Source organism: Cloeon dipterum, chromosome X (assembly GCF_949628265.1).
Source record: "Cloeon dipterum chromosome X, ieCloDipt1.1, whole genome shotgun sequence".
NCBI lineage: Eukaryota > Metazoa > Arthropoda > Insecta > Ephemeroptera > Baetidae > Cloeon > Cloeon dipterum.
In genome coordinates, this window is record NC_088790.1 from 22,579,984 (window position 1) to 22,595,473 (window position 15,490).

A 15,490-nucleotide genomic window follows, 5' to 3' on the forward strand; every position below is an offset into this window, starting at 1 on the left:
ATACTTAAATTTGACCGTAAACACGAGTTGATTGGGTTCAAACGATCACTCGAACAAAATCGTCTCATACGTAGCGTCTAACCCAGCCCAAAAACCATCTAAAACCGTATAATTTGCACGGAAACACAGTCTACAAATATTCGACTATTTCCCAAAATAGCATTTTAAAATTCACAGCCCTATAAGCATTAAAGTGAAAGGATTGGTACCCTGGAAAAGTTAGCATTTGATGCGATTATTTTGTTTGATTTCACCAAAGATGTTGGAGTTGCAGTGCTCCAATTCAGAATACCGAGAGGCGTTTCTGCACGTGCGGTGGGCAAAGGGGAAAGGTGTGCGCCCCGTTTCCCTGTTGTAGTCATTTCGGCCGGAAGTGAACATCAATGGTAACAGCGCGGGAAAGTTTCCGTGGTCGCATTCTGTCGGCGGTTGGAAGTGTGCCTTTATTCTTCACTTTGAGGCGCTTTAAAGGCGCCACCCTCTCCCTCTTTTTTCAATTTCCTCGTCGCAAGTAAGCAAGCAAGGCAAGCAAAGTGTGTCGCTCGTTCACTCTCCCTCGCTCGCAGCCGTGCGCCCACAACAATTCCCTCTATTAAAACTCGTCTTTGCCGTCCGTCCGCCAGTCTGTTTCATTGTGTTTTCGCCGACTCAATTAGCAAGTTTGCGAGCGAGTGAGCGAGAGAGGCCCGTGCCTCGCAAATATCTGCAGCTAGCGAACTTGGCTAAACTTTGGCCTCGTCGAATATAAAGAAAGACTTTTATCACAACTTGCATTGTCACTCTGCCGGGCGGCGCTGTGTTTGCAAGTTTAATGTAATAAATTCGATGCCAAAACACGCGCGGAGCGCCCTCGAAATTTATTTACAGCAGCGGACGGCCTGGACGGACAACTCTTTCTCGCTCCTTGCCTGCCAGACAAACAATAAAAGCCATTCGTGCCCGAAATCGCGATAACGGCGCCCGGGGCCAATTCCGCGCCGGCCCTGTGATTGAATTCCGTGACAGCAGAGAGCCAATTTCCGAAAGCCAAAGTTTCCGAATGTGTGCGTTCTGCTTATGCCTGACACCTACACACACGTAGTTCTGATAATATTTTTACAGATTCCTATCTCGTCGCGGCGCTGCGTGCGCTGGAAAATTGAATGTAAAAGGCAGCTCGTTTGGAGGTTGGACGTATTTAATTTCCAAAAATATCACGTGACAAGGAATTTGTGTTACAAAGGCACTGTTTGTTTGAGTAAATCGATTACAATAACCAGAGAAAGAACCAATAAAGCTGACTGAAAGAACGAAACAATTATTACTTTAATTACTTTGTTAGGATATTTATGAACTGCCTTCAAACATCAAGACCATTATTTTGTAAAATTAATTTCTCGGCTTCACCGTCCTCTCGGTAGGTGCGGCGATCTTGGCGAATCCAGTTGCGTCGAAAACGGGAACCAGCTCCCTGATCCTGGTGCCCATGACGCCGCTGTTGTTGCCGAATGATCCAAATGTTTCCGTTGAGAAGAATCCTCCAGGGACTGCCTTGCCGCACACCGACGACTTTTTCACCGGCCGGGCCGCCTCGGTTGGGAAGAAGGTGGCGCCGAAGAAGTCCAGGCCGCTCTGCAGAAGGGCATTGGCCTCCTCCTGAAGAAGAAACAAAATTGTAATCTGGCTGCTTCAACGACTGATCACTGAAAGAGGATCAAGCTTGAGGAAATGAATAGAAAGTCCTGGCAGTAGGTGATCTAAACTGCAGGAAATTCAGAAAGCTTGACGTTTTAAAAGCATCCTAATCATATTTATTTTGCTCTTGTGGTCTTGGTCTAAAAAACGTGAAAAACTAGCTACATAATAGGTTAACATAGTTTTCCTTTGGAAATTAAGCTTCAGTGAACTTGCAGAGTATAATTTCTGTAGATGGCAAAATCGGCATATTTGTAATAGATAAAAATCTCCGCAGCTCTGGATTTTTCGTCAAATAATCTCGTGCTCAGCCCGACTTACTATATCCAGGGCTTTATTTGCATCCCATTTCTGAATTTGCATCCCTGTGCGGACCGCTGATGCGGGGTGCAAAATTCTGAAACTGGCATAATTATTTTACATTTCTTTCCCGCTACATTTATTATTTTATAAATCGCGGTAGATCAATTTATAAAATAAATATTTCAAATATTTTTTTCATTTTTCTGGTGAGGCTTGATTACTCAAAATATTTCGTCATTATTTGTTACCTTTAAAAAATTAATGAATATGTATATTTTTCTTCCGTTTAGAGTCATGTTTTTGGTAGCAAAATGTTAAATGCATGTGTGGCTGTATATAAGGCGCAGCAAAAAGTAATCCTTTTGAGCTGAATCTTTAAGGAGCGTTCCATAAAGGCAAGGAAAAGAAGATGCGCCGTGCGTGCTTAAGATTTCATCTGGCGAGCCGGAATAAATCTCAAAAGGAGTAAAGAGTGCGGTTATTTAAAAGAGGTGCACGCGTCTGCATCTCATATTCATGGCGCTGCTTTACGGCAGCCGGGCTGAAATTTTGACAAATTGCGTGTAGATTTGCGGCGAAATCTGCTTTTTCCGCCGCAAGAGTCATAATTTAAATAGAGAAGGGTGCTCGTGGTGCGGCGGCAACCCTCGAAACGACGCGCGCCCTATCTCCAAATGGCATCAAATTATCGCCACAGCCGCAAACGGATCCTCGTTTTTAGATTACGCTGCACTCCTGACTCTTCTTCGAGACGAAAAATTGCCCTGCAGAGAAAGAGGAGCGCCGGGCAGGGGAAAATTGCACTCGTTGTCGTGTCGACTCGATCGAGGAAAAATTGGCGTGGAAATTTCGCGTGATTCACGAGGGCGAAAAGTTACGGCCATTGTGTTTTCGGGGGCTAATAAAATTATCAGTAATCGCACGTCGACAGCGCGCGGCGGCAACTTTTGCAGCTGTCAGACCCGACTCTTGTATTTGCATTCCGCGCCCGCTGTGTTGACTCTCAATGCGTGGCTTTGATTTATTATGCAGAAAGGAAAATTTCGGGTGAAAAATGATGGTGTCGGTGCTTTCGAAAATTTTGTGCTGACAAATATTCAGCAATAACGGAATGGAATTTTGAAGCTCGCTGAGAAATGGACGCAGTCGTAAATATTAAAAGGGGGGCAAGAATTGCCACCAATCGAACCGAACATGAGAAATGAAGTGTTCCCAAGCTAATGCAAAACCGAACGGAAAAAGCGGCTAACACATTCATGTGAGATAAGCTTCATGTCAAACTCATTTAAAATTATTTGCTGAACGTTCAAAAACTCATCTTAAACTATTTTATATGCATAAATGTTTATTTAATTCATAAATTTAACTATACGCAGCCAAGAAGATAATAAAATCAGAATCGATAGCAATTTGATTAATTGAAAGGAATAGTTAATTCTATTAATACAACAGTTTTAAATTAGTAAGGTTTAAATTTTGTAGGAAGAATGAACAAAATTTAATGTTGTAATCTCTGATTCACCAGTTTTTAAATAAATTGACTTGAAATTTTCACTCGAGGGAGGCATTTCTCGTTTGCAGAGGCCCAGTTTTAGTTCGTTCATATGCTTTCTTTGCCGCTGCGGTCCAATTCACAGCGGTCGCACGCAAACGTGCTAAAAACTCACAAGGCTTCGCAGTGAAATTTAACTGTACCTGGGAGCCTACGTGTTAGGACCCCCTCATGACTAGGGCGCCAGTTGGAGCCGAAACAAGTCGAGAGCTAAAAACTCTCAACTGAAACCAACGAGGACAAAAGTCCGTTTATTTCTTCACTGTCAACAATTAAATTTAAATAAAAATTATATTCAATGGTTTCTTCTTTCGGTTATTTCGGAGCAAAAGCGCTCGATCGTAGCTTAAAATCACGTAAAACATTTATAGTTACCCCGTGCAACGGTCGTAAACCAAAATTAAAAATCGCACAGCTCGCGAATAATGCATCAGCGAGATTGCATCCATTTTTCAGCAGCGTGCTTAATTCCTTGCGCAGTTAATAATTGAGCCTGGTGCAGCGCGGTTGCGATGAAGCCACCCTCTTGGGCCACCTGCACTGCACCTAGTGAAATATTTAGACCGCTAATTACCGCGTACCTGCGAGCCAAGAGTGATGCGCACCAGCGGACAGTAGCCGGCCACAGCGTTGTTGGTGGCGGTCGCGCCTGCGGACACTTGCAGCACCGGCGTGGGCGCCACGCTCTTGTCCGCCCCCGCAGCCGCCCCCGCGACCCCCGCTGAAGGGGTCGATGGAGAAGAAAGCGCTGGAGTCGAAGCAGAATGTGAAGACGACACGACTCTGCTGACCTAAAACATCAAAAATTATTTTTGAACTGTATTTTATTGAAAAAAATATATTACAGGGAGTCTTTTTGCAATTTTAAGTATTTTATTTTGACTCAAATAAAAAATTGCTAAATGAGTAAAAATATAAACAAATTAGATACTTAATGCGCACACTTTATCTGCTGGGAACATCATGGATAGTAATAAATTTTTGTATTTTATCTACATTTTCTGCTTGTTTTAATGGTTCTTTTTTAATAGCCTCTAATGAGAAAATAATTGTATAATTCAACTATAAAAAACCTACAAGACCTTGATGGTGGATTAAAACATCGTGTTTATTAAATGTTTAATGTAATGAAAAAATTTTCTGCAAAAAGGTATAGCCATCAAAGAGAAAAGCTGTACCACTTTTACAAACTGTACAGCAGTTCTTTCTTCCCCTAGGCATCTACTCTTTCTGACGAAATAAAAAAAAACTGCAAGCAATTCTGAATCACCGACTCTAGAAAACGATCGATTTCACTCATTTTTTTATCACAGTAAAAAAGCACAGGCTAAATTTTTCTCCTTAATTCATGAAAAGGTTAAAAGTAAACAAAGGAGCGGTATCCTACCTCAACCACAGATTGAAATTTGAAAAGAGCGTGGCGAATGTCTTCAACAGGAACGCTCTCGGGCACGTCCAGAGCATAGACGATGTAGGTCCGCATCGGCCGACATGGAATCACAATTTTCTTGTAAAACCGCGCTCCAGTCACCTGCATTCAGAGAGAGAAAAAAATCTGCCGTCTCATTCTCGTGGGAAGAAGAAAGATTTCTCGGTCTCGTCTGGATTGTGACGCTTGTTTGATATTCACAGACGGACTCGAAAGGGGTGGAATTTCTCCTGGTTAAATAATAATGATAAAGCAACATGGTCAGAAAAAGCGATGAGCCGCTGCCGCCGCCGTCGAGCGCGCAGCTGGGCCGGGAAGAAAGGAGAAAGACACACACTGTCTGAATAATTGTTGCTTTTCTGCGGAGGCCGTGCTACTCGAGACAAATCCTCTCGAGAAGAAAGGCTCTCCTTTCTCTTTTTCTTTATACATTCACCGCGCGCGCGAGTTGGCGAGCGGGCGAGTAGGCGAGCAGGCGAGCAGGGCCGGTGCACGCTCTTCTCGGGGCTTTGATCAGAAAACCCTGTTGGAGAGTTTTACTACCTTGTGGAAGCCCTTCTTGTAAACAGCGGCGCAGTCGTCTGGCTCGGCGAATTTGAAGAGTATGCCGGTGGCCGTTTTGGTCAGCGAGAAGGGCGCGCGGAAGTTCATCTTGTCGACAATGGCTTCGGCCTTCTCGAGCGTCAACTCGTTGCTCGGAGTGAGCAGAAAAGCGCCTTTGGTCAGGAAGTGCCGCTCCATGTCGGACAACTCCGAGTCCGATCCGTCCTCCTCGCCGCCGCTGTCCACCAAAGCCGCCGCCGACTGGAGCACGCAAATCGATTTTCCGAGTCACAGGAGTGCGGTTTAATAAAAAAAAGGGACAGCTAAAGGCGATTTTCCACTCATTGCTCGCTCCCATTCAAATCTTTCCTTTAGGTTCAACTGCTGGCGCGGTAACAAAATTACACTCTTTGATCTGGTGACCCAGCAGCTTCGATATCTGATTGCGATTGGATCGGATTGGACTCGAAATTAAATTAAAGAATGGTCTAAATTAATTTAAGAGATAAGTTGATTTCCAATTTAACATATAAAAGTTTTTTTTCAGAAACTGATTTTAGGCTGCGTGTTTACCATAAAAAAATTATTACGGTCTTAAAATTCAAAGCTAACAACAGATGGCGCCACTATCTATTCACAACTTATGGGCACTTCAACTGATGCAGTGCATTCTAGACTGAGAAAGATTTTTAATAATCTGCTGAAAACCACAAATCGGCTCAGACAATAAATCCTAAAATTGCCATCTGTTTGAGCACTTTTCCAAATGGTTAAAAGAACTGAAAAACATTTTAGCAACTTAAATTATCTCGTGCAACCTTTTTAAAAGAAAAGTTTTAGAGAGACACGAGAAATCCTTCAAATCGAGAGTCAGGCCTGGAAAATCTTGCCAAAGTTCGTTTTGTTTGGCGGCCTTTTCAGCGCCGCCAGTGCCTATTAATTATTCAAGAGCGCGCCGGCAAAAAGCCAAAGGGAACAAAGCGAGTGCAATTAAGACGGAGCCGGGCTCTCTCTTACCTTTGAGGTGGAGAGACTCCTTCCGGCCTTGGTCGCTGATGTCATGCTGCTCTTCTTCCGCGCCGACTTTTCGCCGCTATTAGGCCGATTGTTGGCCCCACCCTCGCCTCCTCCTTCCTGTTGCTCGGATGCAGCAGCGGCAGATGCACCAGTGACACTCTCGTTCAGGGCATCCGTTGACATCGCCACCAGCTCACGCTACTTCTCCCTTAAGAGAAATTTCTGCTAAAAAATATAGTTTATAAATATTGTAAAAATGCTGCAAATTAATTTTTTTTTAAGAATCAATCAAAGTGTAAAATATCAAACAAATTTCATTCTGTGTCCATTTTGCCCATGGTATAAATTTTTTACTCTTTCATTTGCTTCCCTCTGACACACATTCCCCTTAAAAAATTACTAAACTCAAGGCTTACTCAAAACAGTGTTAAACCAACGTCCTATATGCCGAACAATCTAAGGATTTTTAATAACTCCGCGTTTTTACTAGAATAAAGATTAATACACCATTTATGTAATTTAAAAAATAGGTTTTTAATTTCATCGGCAGTGAGATTTTGGGGGAATATTTAATTTCAACTGGAAATAAAATACTAGTGCCTCTAGTCTTTGATTTATTGGTTTCAAATATTCCTTTGTATGATAATTATTATTCTTATAAATATTTTATTTCGAATAAAAATCAACAATTTTAACAGTGAAAGGGCTTAAAATTATAAAAAAAGATCGGGGAACTAAAAAAGCTGCAGTTAAACCTTACCTGTCGTTTTTTTATGAATGAAATCAACTGGACAACGAAAAGCGGATAAAATTTGTGACTTACGTGCGAGCTGCCGCCGAGCACACAATATATCCAGTAATAATTGGGCTGGTGTTTGAAGAGCGTGCGTTTGGCGATCAGCCCTTTTTATACTTGGTCCTCCCGCCCAAAAGAAAAGCTACCCACCCACCAAGAAGATGACTTCATTGGCCTTCGCTTCATTGTGCTCGCGTGTAATTGAAAAACGTGCCATTATTTTGCCATGCCGCACACACACACACACACAACCGAACGAGCCAGCGAGAGAGCGCTCGTCTGCTGATTGAACCGTAATTGGAGTGCAATTTCAATCATTCCCATTCGCCGACACCTCTTCCTCTTTTCAATATTCCAGCAGTTTCAGCCGGCCGCCAGAATAATCACTTTTTAATTGAAATCCAGCGGGATTCAGCCCGAACACGGACCTTTTTATTGCAGGCTGATCTGTTCTTTGTGACGCGGGAGAGCGTGGCCGATAATTGGATGATTAATGCGGCTGTTAACTGGCTCGATTGCAATCAACCGTATTTATTGGCGTCAAATTTCATACCAGCCCTAATTTTTTTCGCCGCTTCCTGTCGTGCAATTGGATAATTAGTTCGTGTGGCCTTGGGCGGAGGACGTTTTCTGCAACTTATGGCACATCGTGCGATGCGGCAGTGCTTAATTTCTTCTAATACCGTGTTGACAGATTAATTTCTATTGTTATATGGTACTGATGTAGTAGAAATTAGCACATACAATTACATTTTTTTTATTTTTTATCAATTTCTACTGAATTAATCCATGCAACATGTAAATTAGTGTAAAATAAAATTGCCGACTTCATATGAGTTAGTAAAACAATTCTGCAAAAATGCTTGGCTCCATTATTTTTGTATATTATTTACTAAAATAAAAATTTATTTTTTAACAATTAAAACATTACATGTATATATTGTAAATAAACAATTAACTTTTATTTAAATTAAATAAAAATTTTATATTATTAAAAAAATTTTAAAGTGTGCATATGAATTAAAGCAAATAAATTTAATACTAAATTTTGATAAAAACTGTTTGAGTTGTAATTTAAATTTGGCAATTTATATTTATATTTAATTAATAAGTGCTTGATTTTTGTACAGTATGATTGTTGTGGTGTTGTGGTATATTTTCCTAAAATTTAAACATTGCATTTTAAATCTGGCGTTTGTAGAAATAGTTAAAACTGTCATTCAATGAAAATACTTAACAATAAAGCCTTTTATAGTTTGTAACATTTTTTCATAAAATTTAATATTAAACCACAAAGTGTATGATAAAAAAATCACGAGACCTTTCCTTTAAATGGAATTAAAATACGAAAATGATTTACTTGCTGATATGTTATAATTTGAAGGAAAATTATTTGGATTGTTGAGCTGTGAATTACGATTATGAATTCTGAAGGGTGGATTATTTTCAGTGTAATAAAAGATTTCTTTGAATATTTTATTTAACACGAAAGTGTACAGAATAAATATTAAAACAAAGAAAAAACAAGCGGTCACAATTTCAAATTGGCTGCTTCAAATAAAGTTACATTAGATTTACACAGTTGATAAAAAAAACTCAAACATTCGTTTCAGTTGTGGGATTCTGTATGATTTTACCGGATTTTACAAATTAATAATTGGAAGTTGTGAAATGTGTTTAGCGGGAGATTAATTATAAGAGCTAAATCCAAACGTGAAATTTCCTGAAAATTCGATATAATATACATTAAAAGGATAAAATTGGTAAAGCCAGTACAAAATTGCTTATTATTTGGGTTTTATTTTTCCTCCAAGTTCATGCGTGGTTCCAATATAGAATTTTATTAAGCAGACCATAAATGTCCTCCGTGCACCTTTATTCCACGCATGTTGAGCAGTGGGAAGGCATGCAGAGCACGAAAAGCTCTTTATCATGCCCATTTCGCAAAGTGAAAACATTTTGAATTACGAGAGTGCGGCGGTGGCGGCGGCGGCTCCAACTTTCACATATTTATCAAATATACCGCACTGCATAAAAAGTTGGCACGAAAGCGAGCGGCAGCATAACTTTTTGGTCTCTCGCGCGCGGCAGTCTCTGGCGAGCAGTATGCAACCAGTCCGGGTGATAAAAGCGCCAATTTGCATACCTCGCCTTATCACACTGGCGCACGGCCGGCGTCGTGCGAAATAAATTGTCCTTTCGCTTCTCTTTTTCTTTCGCCGAAATCGGCCATGCTGCCACGCCGAGGACGGCGCGCGTGTTATTTAATTATTCCGGCCGTAATTAAAAATGCCTGGCATATAATTAAAAAAATTCTCGCAGCGCCGGATAAATAAAACTAAGCGGCCGGGCAATAATAAAATAATCCCGCAGCCGTGCTTTTAAGGGTCCCAATTCTCCGAGCAAAAAGTTGCGTCTGCTGGCGACAGATGACAATGATGATGACGATAATGATTTTCGCCGGCTCACTAACTCTGGAGGAAATAAAGTAAGTTGTTGTTGCCTGCGCCGCCCAGACTGTGCGAGTACTTTTCAAGAATAATAGAGAAAATTTGGAGCGCAGCACGCTCATAAAGACAGGACGAGTGCGTGCGTCCGTAATATTTAACTGTGTGTATATATACACGCTCGAAATTTCGCCCGCCCGACTGCGGAATTAGCAGTGAGGCTCACTTTTAATGAGAGGCAACGCGCGCGTTCTGGGGCTAATTACTGTTTCGCAACGTTTCGCTGCCGTGCGCGTCTTCACGTCGCCCTCTATGAATGCAAAGTAGTTTTGCCGCGACGGCTAGATATGTGAAATGCAGCAAACTTGTTCAAATCGGCTTTTATAGATCAGAATAAAGGTTTTTTCACTGATGGTACAAATTGCTGAATTATAATTAATATTGAACTACAAGTATCACCCCCACAGAAACCCTTAGCCAGTTGGATTTCAGACAAAATGTATAGACCTTTGGTAGGCAACTTGTGCTTTTTGTGAATATAATGTCAATTATAGGGCTGAGTATTGTTTTCAGCACGAACTCCAAATTGATGGCATCATAAAATTTCAAGCATTTTTTTATTTTTAAATCTCTTTATATATTTGAATTCTACCCAAACTGAATCTTACAATTGATTTTTAATGGGATGATATGTTCATTTGTTCCGTAATCATTGGAGGAAAGGGTAATTTTTTTAGAAAATCTTTTGTCTACTTGGTTATATTTAGAAATTTTAAGCAATATAAGAATAACGATAAAACTCAGTTTCCAGAGTAACAAGAGTCGTGACTCTTTTTTTCTTTAACAGCCCATTAAACAAAATAAAAAATCAGATTCTTCAGAATCTTTACTGAAATCTATTAGAGGTAAATAAATCACAAAAATTAATTTATAATTAGCAGGAAATGTGTACACTGGGCAATTATTTGTTTTGAAATTAATAATGAGTTGGAAAATGTTTTAAGCCATCTTTTTTTAATTCAACATGAAGTTTATAAAACTTCGAGGCAAGGAAAAAACCATATTATTTTTCTTCCATGAATTAATCATCAAGTATAACCTTCAATCATGATTATATACAAAAGCTACTTCCTTAAGCGAACAACTAGGATTTTTCAATTTTGTAGCCTTTCTCGTCATCGCACTGTAAATCATTTTGATTATGTCTTTGCAACTTAAAGAAAAAATGTATCCAACAACATTAAATCATTCTATATAAACAAACAATGAATACATTAATAAAATTCGTTTATTTTCATTAACACGTAATAAATAATATTATTCAAAGTTTTAGATTTTGACTATACCGCGTATTAAAGAAACGATTTTGCACTGGGGCGAATAGAGTTTCACAGAGTCGACAACATTTGAGGGTCATGAGTCGTGCGTGTCAAAAGAATTACCACCTCTCGCTCAGCAGACCCGAAATGCTCTCAGGCTCGCAGCGAGACTCCGCACCAAACAACACCAACAAATTTGTGAGAGTGCAGAAATGGACGTTGCACTTTATTCGGAACCGCAGGAGATGGCATCAGGCCTAAGCTGATGCAGCTTGGAGCAAATTCATATTTATTATTCGAGGAATTGTTCTGAAGACGCCTCCCAGGTGCTTCTCAGAAAGGATATAAAATTTCCTTATTCAATCATAATTTTATTTGTGGCATCCCATCAATATTTTCATCTTTATTGCTTTTCATGGTGCAATAAATGCCGAGGTTTATGTCTTTGTGATTCAATTGTCAGCAAGAAGTCATATTCTATTCAATCATTGAGATTTTCTGCAGTAATTTGCTACTTATAGAAGTAGCTTTAACAAAAAATTCTTAAAATATCAATTCATTGCACCACAAAATAAAATTGGTAAATTTTTTCAAATTTTAAATATTTTGGAGATCTAGTTTGACTGAAAGAATCGAAATTTAGATTCAAAGTATTTTTTAATGAAGAAAAATAAAATTTGTTAGTCTATACGTTCATCAAAATCCGATTCCATTTTCCAAAAATATTAAATTCTCGAATGAAAAAGCATTTCAAATACTTTAGAGTACGAATATGTTTTGATGATGATGGTTCTAATTGTAAATTGGATGAAAATGACTAGCGGCAAATGCATCTCCGGCTTGGCTTCTCCATTATCCGGCGCTGGCAATCACATTACAATGGGCGTGTGCGTCTCTGAGACGAGGGTCGGCGAAATAATCGAAACAACGGCGCCGGGTTTATTTTGCATCGCAGTTGACATTTCGCTGCGAGTTCGTCTGCTCTGCTGCGGTATTATATAGTTGCTTATATTATGATTACCATTAGGCTGCCAAAGTGTGTGCGGCTTGCTGCCGGAATTCTGCTTAGCTTGGCACAATTGCGCTTGCCGCGTGTGTATTTAGGACAGCAGGCCGTCGTCGGAAAGTTTGCTCAGCGGCAAAAGCGGAGCCGAGTGTTTGTTATGAATTACTCCTCGCCGTGCGCGCGCGTTTCTTCTGCTTTGACGTATTATTCCGGCACACTTGCTCCGGCCAACATATTTCCACCTTTATTGCCGGCAAAGTGGTGAGGGGGTAGAGCTGCCATCCACGAATTAGAAATTACGCTTCCGAGAATGTAGCTAATTCAAAAAGTATTGATCGCAGGTTAATAAGAGAAAACTTCAAACGAAACTTGTTGCGACGTGGAAATTGACGTAATTAGCAGGCGCGTGCAAATTAATCAACTCAAAATCAAAGCATATTCGAATTCAATTACTACGTTGAACACAGCATTATTGATATTAGGAAATGGTTATTGATTCAAAATCACAAATAAAAGCTAATACCAAGAGAGAGTTAATTAGTTATTCGATCCGTGTCCCTATATAAGCAACAACGAATTCTCTTAATAAATCTTGAGGAGGGTGGAAAGAAGGCAGCTCCTCTGACCACTTCAGTTTCTCAGTGTTTGTCAAGACGGTATAGCTTTTATTATTTCGATTATTCCCAGCACCTGGACCCAAACAAAGGAAATAAAGGCTAACTACTCTTGACATGGGTGTGGATCTTGGTTTGAAATTCAAAAATTGTTATGCAGTGTCTCTAAGTTTATAATTTTGTTAACATTTGGTGACCCTGATCTTTGATATACAAACGATGGAAGTTTGATCAGAGTGTCAGCATAAACTGAATTTTAAACGTCAAAGTTGAGCAATCCTAAACTAAAACAAAGGCATAACTGGCTAAAACAATACCCTTTACATGTCCGGAAATATTAAGACTTCAAGCCATTGTAAATTTAGCCAATTTTTATTTTCAAATTTAAATTTCAGGATTATACAAGGGCAACATCTCGACCAAATTTCATTAAGATTCGAAGACCCATACTAGGAGTGGGTCACCTTTTTTGAAGCCTACTAATACTGATTCCTATATCTGGTTAAAAAATAAACGTGCCCGTGGTTTCCATAATCTCGCCCTTTAAGTATAAAAATTATTTAAATATGCAAACTGTTCAACTCGTCTCGACGACTCTAAATCAACATCTAAGGTAATAAAGCCCTATTTAAATTCAGAACTATGCATTTTTAATTTTAAGCAATGAACGAAGCGGAGTGGAACAAACCATATAAAATTTCAAGATATGCCTAGAGGAGTCAATTGGCAAGCACAATGCTAACAAGAACCAGAGATTTATTTGACAGACCCGTTTGACAACGGAAACCTCTGTGATGAAATAGCTTTTTTAGTGTTTATAAGATAGTAATTGTGTTTTTAAAATTCCATACTTTGAGGAACATCACAAATTTTTAATTAAAAATGTAGGAAATGGATAGCTGGAAAAATTAAGAATTCACGGCTCTCTCCAGCTTTTGTACTTTATGATTTTTTACCCTCTCAATTTTTGCTAAAGGTTGGTACAAGACCTGTCAAAAGATGTAATTCTCAGTATTCTATTTTAATCACAATTGCAGATTAGGGGCATCAGAATAAAGTTGGACCGAAATAAAAATGACAAGTTATTTTAAGTCTGATTATTTTCATCACCGGAAGAAATAGACCTTTACACCTGTTCAAACGAAAATAAAATTCTGAGAAGGACTGAAATTAATGCGTTCACTGGAGCGCATCATTTTCCTTTTTCGCCAAAATTATGAAAATAACGAAAATAACTACAATTCGACGCCTGCTTAATCGGCTAATGCTCCCTTTTAGAGAGAGAGAAAGAGAGCGTGGCCAAAATAAGCATGATGTTTTCCGTCGGAGTGGTGTGTGGATTTAAAGGGTAAAACGGTCGTCGTCGGGGCGGATCAATTGATGGCTCATTCGGCGCTATTTTCGCCCCATGGCTCGGCCCGGATTAAAAGCGGAGGAGGTGGATACTGCCAATGCAGGTGTAAGTACACACGCTCGCCTGCTTATCCGGGCGGTGCTTGCTGCTACTGCTACCGCTGCTGCTGCTGGAAGAGCGGCGGGCTGGCGCATTTTGCAAGTTAACACCTCGCCATCGCCATCGCCAGGCCCTGGCACAGCAGCAGCAGCAGCATCTCTCGCACCGCCGCCGTTATAAAAGTTCAAGTGGGCTTAAAATTTACAGCCAAAGTTTACAACACGCGCACAACTTGCACGCCTTGCTTCTCCCGCCCGCCCTTGCACGCTTAATATTGCCGTGCCTTGATTTTGCACCTTTCATGTTTGTTTTTATTGCGTTTATATTTGCCAGTGTTTATTTCAAAACGCACCCGGGATTATATGGAAGGCTGACTTTATTTGGGGGCCGTGATTTGCTTACCTTTTTGGCACCACTTTATGAGAACGAACATAATGCATACACTATAAAATGCACCGGGGCTTTTTTGCTCTAACAATTTGCCATTTGTTTTCGTAGAGAAAGTTTTAATAAACAATAAATCCAAAACTCTCACAAAGTTAAAAGTAACTGCAGGTATTTATTTTTGATAGCAAAAACTGCATATTTATATTGTTTTTTAATCAAATCAGATGTTTTGTAGGAAGCTTTCAATAAAAATATATCCTTTGAAGGGCATCTATAAACATTTTTAAAATTAGATATAAGAGTGCAATGCAAACAAAAAAAATGTATAGTTAAAAAATAAAATAGCAAAACCTCTCATGTGTGTTCTGTTTATTAACATGAACAATTTTTTTATAAATTAATTGATATAAAATATTAATATACTTTGCCATTTTTTAAATAATAGAAAAAATACAATCGTAAAATGTATAAAAAATAGTATTGAATTAGTGTTTATTTAATAAGCACATTTTGCAAGTTTGTATTTTGCAGCGGGGGCCAGATTCGTGCGACGCGCAGATATGGCGTCCGGTGGAGTATGGCGCGAAAAAACGGTCACGGGAAAAGAACCAAGTTTTGGTCATTATTGTGGCATAATTTGCATTACTTCTACTAATTGTGTCTTTTGGATCTTAAAAACAAACTCTTGACACTTGTACCGGAATCCAAAGAGAGCTTTTTGTTTTCCTCATTCAGACGCCATCTTTGATCTGCGCAGTGGGAACCAATTTTATCGCACATCTGGCCCCCGCTGGTATTTTGCTATAATGTTCAAACAATATCAGTCTTTTTATGAGGATATATATATATATATATATATATATATATATATATATATATATATATATATATATTATACTAGTTTGATATTATTTTGCAGAGAAACATAAATTTAACCATAGTTTTATTTA

The 15,490-nt window shown here is 39.3% G+C and overlaps 1 protein-coding gene across 2 annotated transcripts; it reads right to left on the reverse strand.

The window, feature by feature from the left end:
• Positions 1-1,159: 1,159 nt before the first annotated feature.
• On the reverse strand, positions 1,160-7,459 carry LOC135946711 (uncharacterized). 2 transcript variants are annotated; one of them, XM_065495036.1, is made up of 6 exons: positions 7,342-7,459; positions 6,519-6,740; positions 5,502-5,762; positions 4,917-5,060; positions 4,111-4,320; positions 1,160-1,635 (listed from the first exon to the last, which is right to left on the reverse strand). In XM_065495036.1, the coding sequence occupies exons 2-6, from the start codon at positions 6,699-6,701 to the stop codon at positions 1,369-1,371; spliced, it is 1,065 nt and encodes a 354-aa protein (XP_065351108.1). In that variant the 5' UTR covers positions 6,702-6,740; positions 7,342-7,459; the 3' UTR covers positions 1,160-1,368. The 2 variants fall into 2 exon arrangements, with proteins under 2 accessions (XP_065351108.1, XP_065351109.1); XM_065495037.1 differs by having other exon boundaries at positions 6,519-6,743; positions 7,342-7,374.
• Positions 7,460-15,490: the final 8,031 nt, after the last annotated feature.